This window comes from Mobula hypostoma, chromosome 4 (assembly GCF_963921235.1).
Source record: "Mobula hypostoma chromosome 4, sMobHyp1.1, whole genome shotgun sequence".
In the NCBI taxonomy this organism is placed as follows: Eukaryota; Metazoa; Chordata; class Chondrichthyes; order Myliobatiformes; family Myliobatidae; genus Mobula; species Mobula hypostoma.
In genome coordinates, this window is record NC_086100.1 from 1,218,577 (window position 1) to 1,229,629 (window position 11,053).

General features: G+C 46.2%; 1 protein-coding gene across 1 annotated transcript; it reads right to left on the bottom strand.

Moving 5' to 3' along the window:
- Positions 1-3,015: 3,015 nt before the first annotated feature.
- Positions 3,016-4,994, bottom strand: sst1.1 (somatostatin 1, tandem duplicate 1). The gene is made up of 2 exons (XM_063044773.1): positions 4,783-4,994; positions 3,016-3,587 (listed from the first exon to the last, which is right to left on the bottom strand). The coding sequence occupies exons 1-2, from the start codon at positions 4,921-4,923 to the stop codon at positions 3,381-3,383; spliced, it is 348 nt and encodes a 115-aa protein (XP_062900843.1). The 5' UTR covers positions 4,924-4,994; the 3' UTR covers positions 3,016-3,380.
- Positions 4,995-11,053: the final 6,059 nt, after the last annotated feature.

The following is an 11,053-nucleotide window of genomic DNA, read 5'->3' on the forward strand; positions in this document are numbered from 1 at the left end:
TCCTTGTAAACCTTCTCTGCACTCTTTCAACCTTATTTATATCCTTCCTGTAATTTGGTAACCAAAACTGAACACAATACTCCAGATTCAGCCTCACCAATGCCTTATACAACCTCATCATAACATTCCAGCTCTTATACTCAATACTTCGATTAATAAAGGCCAATGTACCAAAAGCTCTCTTTACGACCCTATCTACCTGTGACGACACTTTTAGGGAATTTTGTATCTGTATTCCCAGATCCCTCTGTTCCACTGCACTCCTCAGTGCCTTACCATTAACCCTGTATGTTCTACGTTGGTTTGTCCTTCCAACGTGCAATACCTCACACTTGTCAGTATTAAACTCCATCTGCCATTTTTCAGCCCATTTTTCCATCTGGTCCAAGTCCCTCTGCAGGCTCTGAAAACCTTCCTCACTGTCTACTACACCTCCAATCTTTGTATCATCAGCAAACTTGCTGATCCAATTTACCACATTATCATCCAGATCATTGATATAGATGACAAATAACAATGGACCCAGCACTGATCCCTATGGCACACCACTAGTCACAGGCCTCCACTCAGAGAAGCAATTCTCTATCACCACTCTCTGGCTTCTTCCATCGAGCCAATGTCTAATCCAATTTACCACCTCTCTATGTATACCTAGCGACTGAATTTTCCTAACTAACCTCAAACTTGTCAAAGGTCTTACTGAAGTCCATGTAGACAATATCCACTGCCTTCCCTTCATCCACTTTCCTGGTAACCTCCTCGAAAAACTCCAACAGATTGGTCAAACATGACCTACCATGCACAAAGCCATGTTGACTCTCCCTAATACGCCCCAGTCTATCCAAATGCTTGTAGATTCTGTCTCTTAGTACTCCCTCCAATAACTTACCTACTACTGATGTTAAACTCACCGGCCTATAATTTCCGGATTACTTTTTGATCCTTTTTTAAACAATGGAACAACATGAGCCACTCTCCAATCCTCCGGCACTTCACCCGTAGACAGCGACATTTTAAATATTTCTGCCAGGGCCCCCGCAATTTCAACACTAGTCTCCTTCAAGGTCCAAGGGAACACTCTGTCAGGTCCCAGGGATTTATCCACTTAATTTTCCTCAAGACAGCAAGCACCTCCTCCTTTTCAATCTGTACAGTTTCCATGGTCTCACTACTTGATTCCCTCAATTCCATAGATTTCATGCCAGCTTCCTTTGTAAATACAGACGCAAAAAACCTATTTAAGATCTCCCCCATTTCCTTTGATTCCGCACAAAGCCGACCACTCTGATCTTCAAGAGGACCAATTTTATCCCTTACAATCCTTTTGCTCTTAATATACTTGTAAAAGCTCTTTGGATTATCCTTCACTTTGACTGCCAAGGCAACCTCATGTCTTCTGTTAGCCCTCCTGATTTCTTTCTTAAGTATTTTCTTGCACTTCTTATACTCCTCAAGCACCTGATTTACCCCCTGTTTCCTATACATTTCATACAAAAATGAAAACCTGTTTCCCCCGGGATCAATAAAGTATGACTATGACTATGACTATGACTAACTACCCGAAGTACTGGTTTTAAGGCGCCAGGACCCGCCTTTGCCCCTTCTCCTGTCAGTAGAAACTTCCCCCGGGCTTAGAGGCTAAGCCACACGAGAAGGCCAGGAGTTGGACTTGGTTGTCAGAGGCTATTTGAGGTGCATGCCGTGAGGAGCACTTTTAGGTAGTGGGAGCTTGTCCCCACTACCACTCCTCAGCTTGTCAACTTTGCAACCAGTGGGGGGGTATGGTTTTGATAAACGTCTCCTCTTGTAGGAAGGGTGGAATTTGTGACATTAAGATTGGATAATCTTTAATAGGTTCATGGAAAATTCAGAAAGAAACCTTTTTCCGGGATTGGTGAAGTTTTGGAACTTGCCTCCAGGTGAATAATTGTTGAAGATTGAAGACTGTTAAATGTCATTTCCAGTACACAGGTGTAAAGGAGAACAAAATAATTGTTACTCCTTATCCAATGCAGCACAAAAACACACAATAAGATAAAGAACACAATAATTAAAACCACAATAAATTTAACTACATCTGATGGCTTACATATATAGATTGATAAATTGATTGTATGTCCGTAAAGTTGACGCTCGGCACAGGACTGTCTGTATATAAGGCGATTCTGACAGGGAATGTTAGGGCTCTCCTAACCTGGTAAGCACAAGTAACAATAAATAACACACACACACACACACACACACATATCGAGGCTACAGGGACTGAGCCTCAACAACAGGTCAAAATGCTTCTGAGAAGGCGCGTTCATTTCCGGGAGATCAGTTCTCGGTACCGGTCACCGGGAAGAAACCCTTCGTGGCGACTCGGTGATTGGTACAAAATCCTCCGCAGTACACCATGTGTTCTCCAGGAATCATGTCTTATGGTCTTACGGTCTTCTCCAGACTGGATGCGAGCCGCAATTACTCGAACCCGGAGCTAGATTAGAGCAAAAAAATCTCTAACAAATGCCGGCGGAACTCAGCAGGTCAAGCAACGTCAATGGAGAAGAATAAATAATGGATATTTTGGGCCTAGACCCTTTCTCGGAAGAAACGATGATTCCTTATTCCTCTCTATTGATGCTGCCTTTCCTGAAGAGTTCCTCCAGGATATTGTGTGTGTGTGTGTGTGTGTGTGTGTGTGTGTGTGTGCTACTTTGGATTTCCAGCAGAAGCTCTTTTGCTAGACCATATAAGACCCAGGAGCAGAATTAGACTATTCGGCGCATCGAGTCTCCTCCGCCATTCCATCATGGCTGATTTATTATCCCTCCCAACCTCATTCTCCTGCCTTCACCCTGTAATCTTTGACGCCCTGACTAATTAAGAACCTATTAACCTTTACTTTAAATATACCAAATGCCGTGGCCTCCACAGCCGTCTGAGACAATAAATTCCAGAGATTCACCATCCTTGTGTTAACAAAATCTCTGTTCCGTGTTTCAGAAAAGATCACGAGCAATATTTCACTTTGAAACATAAATTTTATTGCAACATATAAGTGAAAAATAGTGCCTCTTTGAGGAGTGCTATCGGCGCCGCTCTACACAGTTACAATCCGGATTGGTACGTTAAACTGAAGCTCTGTTACATAAATCCATCACAATATTTATGTACAGTTTTGCTAATGCCACGTTCGCCTGTTTGGTTCAAGCCGAGCAGGTGAGCGTGGGCCAGAAATTGACCAGTAATAGACCAATAATGGGCCAGTAATGCGCCATCAATGGGCCAGTAATGGGTCAGCAATGGACCAGCAGAGGACCAGTAATGGGTCAGTAATGAGCCAGTAATGGACCTGTAATGGGCCAGTAATGGGGTAGAAATGGGGTATCAGAGAATTAACAGGATGTGAAGGTTTTCCAGAAGAAGTTCTTGCAACCCGCTTTCCGCTCTCTTTGCGCCAGGTTGGGATTGACGGATCTCTCCAGCTCCATTCGCACCTCGTCCTCTTGCGCCGCTCGGGAAACGTCGTCGGCTTCGAGAGCCTCGTTTTCGGCGTTCGCCAGATCGGCGAGCAACTGAGCCAGGGCGTACTCGTCCATTTCCTGGAGAAAGGACAAACGTTAGTGCCGGATTCGCACAACTGGCGGGTTCCAGTAGTTAGCGGGAGCAACTCTCTATAAACTATCCGACCACAAGAGTCATTCGCCAGACTTTAATTTCCCCGCATCTTCCCCGGCTCCGTCGGCAGAGACCTTCCCAGAAGTCAAAGTTGTCCAACCCAATTGCAGCGCCGGCTTACACCCATTACCGCCCCCCCCACCCCCGAGAACAGGTGGGCACCATGGGCTCTGGAAATGCTACCCCTAAAATTCTGCCACTAAAAGCATATTTGTCTGGGACTAAGGCGTGTCCAGACTGGACGTGGGCAAGGAATCGGGGTTGGGCAACGATCGACTAGAGGGTTCCAATGGCAACTCTGGCTTTTGTTCTTGCCCTGAGCTTGTAAAATATCTTAGGGAATCGAACAGCGCATTTTCATGCTGGGGGCTACGGGAAACTGGGAACTTGCGTCAGGGAAGGGATATTTCTAGTGTTTACACCTTGCGAAATTGTCAGAACCTCCAACATACGCAGGGACTCAAGTGAACGGATGACAAAATTAAAGTGACAATCTCGCCCCCCGGGAAGTGGGGCTGAGAGTGCTCGGCGCCCGAGAGAGACGCGGGGTCTGTGTGAGCTTCGGGACGGGGTCTCTGGGCACCGAGTGATGGGGGCGGGGGGTGGAATGCGTCCGGTCATCTGTTTGGGCGGAGAGGAGAGGGAAAGGAGCGCCTTCACTCTGATCTGTGAAGCCGAGCCACTTCCTGGACCTTGTGGGTTCGAGCCTTCTTGATCCGATCCTCAAATCTGAGACTTGATTCTACATAAAGCAGTGTCTCATCTGAAATATTCAAACACACCCGAATAAGAAAGATTCTATCTAAGACAGGCGATAATAATGACCGTTCGATTTCGCTCTTCCGTTCTTTTCTAGGGAGGCGAAGTGGACGGAAGCAAATGATGCCGTTTCTCCAAACGAACTGCTGGAGGATCTCAGCGAGCCAGGCAACATCTGTGTACGGGAAACGGACATTCGGAGTTTCGGGACGAGAGCCGTCCCTGTACCCGAAACATCGACTCTCTATTTCCGCCCCACAGATGCAGCCTGCGTGGCTCAGTTGCCCCAGCAGATTGTTTGTTGCTCAGGAATCCAGCATGTGCTGTCCCTTGGCACCTCCACTGCTGCTGGTCTCTTACCGCTTTCCCCCGCGCTCCTGCGCCGGACAATCTCTTGAGCATCCCGCGGTATCTGCCGTCTGTGGGAGCTGAGCCGACGGTCATCACGGCCAGAGCAATGGTAAGGAGGGCGAGAGCGCACTGGACACGGCGGCACCACATCTTGGGACGAGAGGGAGGAAACTTGGAACTGTTGGAAGATACCGTGTTTCAGCACTGGCGTTCTGTGGACAGCTCCGCCGCTCCTGCCCTTTTTAAACACCTCTCGCCCCCTGAGCACACGTCAGTAGGAGGTTCCCAAGAGATTTCAAACATCTTACGTACGATCCAGTCATATTGTACAACCAAATCATTGCCAACGTGACGGGGATAGGGACAATGAACGCAAGCTTTCAGTCTCAATGCCTTATCGCGTCTTGGCAGTTGCTGCTGTGATGGGCTATTGACACGGATCCATGGCCAGTGAACGCCGTAACCAGGACGGCAATCATCTCAATTGTTCTATTTTCAGTTCTTAATTAGGATGAATGGGACCTAAATGATTTGATTTTCATTGCTGACATTTCAACAATACAATACAACCTGAGGCTTTTGTGAAACTTACACAATAAACCACAGGTTTCTTAACTACACTGCCCATTGTGCCAATATTTTCCAGCCGCTTTGATCTCACCGCACAGCTCACGAACAAGCCCTTTTGATAATTAGTGCTCACATCTGTAATTTGTAAATTTATGAGGGTCTGTGAGTGCAGAAGGCGGACAGAGAGCCAGAGATGTCCAGCGTAAAAAGTCGTGAGGTGGAAAATAAAACACCGAACATTACAGCACAGTACAGGCTTTTCTAGCTTAAAAATTGTACCGAATTTTTAAGCTACTCCGAAATTAATCTAACCCTACCATCCCACATAGACCTCTATTTTGCTATCACCCATGTACCTGTCTAACAGTTTCTTAAATATCCCTAATACCAGGGCATTCCACACACCCATCCCTCTCTGTGAAAAGAAAACATACCTCTGACATCCCCCTCTATACTTCACTCCAAAGACCTTAAACTTATGCCTTGCATTTCCACCCTGGGAAAAGTCTCTGGCTATCCACTCTATCAATGCTTCTTATCAACTTGTACACCTCCATTAAATCATCTCACACCTTGATTCTCTCCAAAGAGAAAAGTCTTAACTCACTCAACCTTTCTTCATGAGACACGCTCTCTAATCCAAGCAGCATCCTGGTAAACCTCCTCTGCACCCGCTAAAGCCTCCACATCCTTAATATGACGAGGTGACCAGAACGGAACACAATATTCCAAGTGTTGTATAACCAGAGTTTTATAGAGCTGCAATATTACTTCGGGGCTCTTGAACTTAATTCTCCAACTAATGAATCCCATCACACCATATGCCTTCTTAACCACCCTATCAACTTGAGCAGAACTTGGTTGTTATTGATCTTTGAAATTCAGTCCAACATTAGGAATGGCATTGGTAATTTAGGAAAGTGAACCATAGAATTATACAACACACCCAAAATACAGAACGAACTCAGCAGGCTAGGGTTCCTCCAGCATTTTGTCTGTGCTGCCAGGATTTCCAGCATCTACCGAAGCTATAACCAGTGACATCGATAGGATGCAAAACTGGGCTGAGAAGTGGCAGATGGAGTTCAAGCCAGATAAGTGTGAGGTGGTTTATTTTGGTAGGTCAAATATAATGGCAGAATATGGTAAGACACCTGGCAGTGTGGAGGATCAGAGGGATCTTGGGGTTTGAGTCCATCAGACGCTCAAAACTGCTATGCAGGTTGACTCTGTGATTAAGAAGGCATACGGTGCATTGGCCTTCATCAACCGTGGGACTGAGTTTAAGAGCTGAGAGGTAATGTTACAGCTATATAGGACCCTGGTCAGACCCCACTTGGAGTACTGTGCTCAGTTCTGATCACCTCACTACAGGAAGAATGTGGAAACTATAGAAAGGGTGCAGATGAGATTTACAAGGATAGTGCCTGGATTGGGGAGCGTGTCCTATGAGAATAGGTTGAGTGAACTTGGCCTTTTCTCCTTGGAGCGACGGAGGATGAGAGGTGACCTGATAGAGGTGTATAAGATGATGAGAGGCATTGATCATGTGGATAGTCAGAGGCTTTCTCCCGGGGCTGAAATGGCTATCACGAGAGGGCAGTTTTAAGGTGCTTGGAAGTAGGTACAGAGGAGATGTCGGGGTAAGTTTTTTTATGCAGAGAGTGGTGAGTGTGTGGGATGGGTCGTCGACGATGGTGGTGGAGGTGGAAACGATAGGGCCTTTCAAGAGACTCCTGGATAGGTACATGGAGCTTAGAAAAATAGAGGGCTATGCGTAACCCCAGGTAATTTCTAAAGTAAGTACATGTTCGGCACAGCATTGTGGGCCGAAGGGCCTGTATTGTGCTGTAGGTTTTCTACCAAATTCATCTGACAAATTCTACCAAATTCTATGTTTCTACCAAATTCATCTGTGCCAAACATGTCGATTCTATAGAATTACCTCAATAAAAGCGAGGTATATGCTTGCCAGCACAGAAAACAGTCAGTCATAGCGTCAAAAATCACCACAGCACAGTAACAGGCTCTTCGGCCTATCTAGTTCATGCCGACCTATTTTTCTGCCTAGTCACATCGACCTCCATCTGGACCAGAGCCCTCCATACATACCCTTCTTATTCATATATCAATTCGATCTTAAATTATGATATAAAAACCGCATCGACCAGTTGTGCTGACAGCTGATTCCACACTCTCACTACCTACCGAATGAAGAAATCCCTTCTCATGTTCCCCTTAAATTTTTCACCTTTCGCCCTTAATCTATGACCTATGAAGTTTAGTCTCATCCAACCTCAGCGGAAAAAGCCTGCTTTTATGCGTCCTATGTATACCCCTCATAGTTTTGTTTACATCTATGAGATCTCCGCTCGTTCTCCTGCGCTCCAGGAAATCGCGTCCTGATCTATTCCACCTTTCTCTGTAACTCGGGCCCTGGAGTTCTAGTGACATCCTTGTCAATATTCTCTGCACCTTTTCAAAACAAAGAGGTGAAGAGGAATCGAGGGAGCCGAACTCCGGAATTGGCCTAAACACGGACAACACGTCCGCGATGTGAACTCGGAATATACTTCCTAACACAGGAGGTTCGCTCGCATTCGGGACATTTCTGTGTGTTCGGGGTCAACACTACAGTTAATTTCAATATTTATACGGTACTGAAAAATGAATTCAACTCGGTTTTTTTATTTAGAGATACAGCGCAGAACAGGCCAATCGACCCTTCAAGATGCGCCGCCTAATAACTCCTGATTTACCCATAGCCTCGTCACAGGGCAATTTACAATGACTAATTAACCCACCAACCGGCACGTCTTTGGACCGTGGGAAGAAACCCGAGTACCAGGGGAAATCTCGGTGTCACTGGGAAAACAGAGACACTCCTTAGAGAAAGCAACAGAATTGAACTCTGAACTAAGGAATCCCCCAAGCTGTAATAACGCCGCGCTAACCGCTGCACTATTGTGGTGGTTACCATGAATCTTTATTAACTTAATTGTTTTTGTACTCTGCATTAATGTATTTACTTATTTTAGAAATATATACATTTTAAAGCGACAGATTCGCATTGAGAGTCAAGTGAATGTAAATCGAAGACTTTAGATAGAGCGAATGTGGAGAGGATGGGGGAGAGCCGAGGACCAGGGGGCACGGCCTCGGAATAGAGGCGCGTCCATTTACAACAGAAATGAGGAGGAATTTCTCTCCCCAGAGGGTGGCGAATCTGTGTAAATCACTGCCACAGATGGATCGGAGGCCAACTCATTGTGTATATTTAATGAGGAGGCTGATCTGTTATTGGTTTGTCAGTGCATCAAAGGTTACGGGAAGAAGGCAGGAGAATGAGATTGAGAAGAATAAAAAATCTGCCATGATGGAATGGCAGAACAGACCCTATGGGCCGAATGGTCTAGGTCTGCTCCTCTGTTATACGGTCTCATAGCCTTACAACAACGATCCTCCGTAAACCTGAAACCTGCCCTTGATTCGACCCAAAATGGCCTCATCCAACCCCTCCCAGCAGAAGCCGGGAGCCTCAGCCGTTAGGATAAAGGTTTTCGCAGGAGAATGGCCGCTTTCCTCTCGGAGACTCGGTTCCGTCCCTGTGTTTACCCGCCTGGCGGTGGCTTTTCCCGGCTACAGATCCGCTTTGCTGGGTTGTAGGCACGTCCCAGTACTTGCCCTGTCACTGTGACCACCTGGCGCGCCAGTCAGCTGAAATGCCGATTCTCCTTTCGGGTTGACAGGAATGCGTGACATCCGGCAGGACCCGCGGAGGAGGTCTGAGTATCTACCTGCACAAGAACTGCTGTGTGAACGCCTCGGTAGTAACGGGTTACTGCTCACCGCAGCTAGAGTTTTTAATGGTGAAGTGTAGGCCCTTCTGCATACCGAGGCAATTCACTACCATAGTGATTACTGCTGTTTATATCGCCCATGTGCTCAAAGTAAATTTATTATCAAAGTACACACACACACATATATATATATATCATCATATACAACCCTGAGCTTCATTTTCTTGTGTGCATATCTGGATAACCATAATCAATGAAAGAGTACACCAGTAGGGTGGACAACCAGTGTGCAAAAGACAACAACCTGTGCAGATACACAAATAAAGAGGAATTCACTAAGTAAACAAACAAGCTATATATATCCAGAACAGGAGATGAAGAGTCCTCGTAACTGAGTCCACAGGTTGTGGGAACAGTTCAGTGATGGGGTGACTGAGGTTGATTGAAGCCTGATGGTTGAGGGGTCCCTGAACCTGATGGTGTGAGTCCTGAGGATCATGTACCACCTTCCCGATGACAGCAGTGAGAACAGAGCGTGACCTGGTTGGTGGGGGTCCCTGATGGTTGATGCTGCTTTCCTATGTAATTGTGTTCAGTGGTGAGGAGGGCTTTACTGCGATGGACTGAGACAAGTCCACTACCTTTTGTAGGATGTTCCATTCAGATGCATTGGTGTTTCCATACCAGGCCAAGCTGCAGCCAGTCAATATCCTCTCCAGCTCACATCTATAGAGGTTTGTCAAAGTTTTAGATGTCATGCTGAATCATCATAAACTTCTAAGGAATTAAAGACACTGCTGTGATTTCTTTGCAATTATACTTTCATGCTGCGCCCAAGAAAGATCCTCTGAAATGATAACACCAAGGACTTTACAGTTCCCGACTCTCACCACCTCTGATCCCCTGGTGAGGACTGGCATAGTAGAGCAGTGAGAATGACTCAGGGGCAGTGTTTTGTGCTGTATGTGAGATGTGAGGATTCTGGAGGACCGCCAGCCTGCCATATAGCCAGGTGCACCGAGCTGCAGCTCCTCAGAGAACATATGGAGGTCCAAGAGGACCACAACTGTCATGGTCTAGAGGCTTGCATGCCTCGGTGACTTGGAGAACTAGAGGCATGCAAGCCTCTAGTTAGCTGGAGACAGGGCTTTATACTTTTGCTCTTGGTAAAATCACCTATGACAAACAGGGCAAAGGGTAAAGACCAGACTAGGAATGGTCCACTGGTCCTCCAGGTTTGGTGGGTCAGCTCCTGGCTAAGGATCCTGACTGGTCAAACAAAACTGATATGGAAACAGAGATGAACAATCCTTTTACATCTGTATACAAAGGTATTCCTGAGTATGGGCAAAGACAGAGACGGAGGATGCTGCCCTGAAGCCAGCAGGCATAATGGGATGGGCAGAAAGTAAGTAAATGTATTTAAGTTTAGAAAATACACAGTTTAAAAAAGATGTTTGCAGTAAGTTTATTTCACAGAGAGAGAGAGGTGGGTGTCTGGACTGTGCAGTAGGGTTGGTGCCGGTCAGGTGGATAATAGGACAAAATTGCAGCTAGCTGGGTGAGTATTAGTGCATTCGGGATGCAGAATCAAAAAAGGGTAGCAAATACAGTACTCAAAGTGTTATATCTCAATGCACGGAGTATAAGAGATAAGGTGGATGATCTTGTTGCATTTTTACAGATTGTCAGGTATGATGTTGTAGCCATCACTGAATCATAGCTGAAGGATGGTTGTTGCTGTTGTTGTTGTTCGTCCTTCTAGTCGAAGATGACCATGGCTTCAAAGTCAAATGGGAGATTGGTGGCTGTCGGTCCGGAGGTGACTGATGAGGCCAATCCGGGCCCTGAAGGCTCGCCCACATGTGGGACACAAGTGAGTGGGTGCTGTCGTGGCAGTGGGTGCTGCT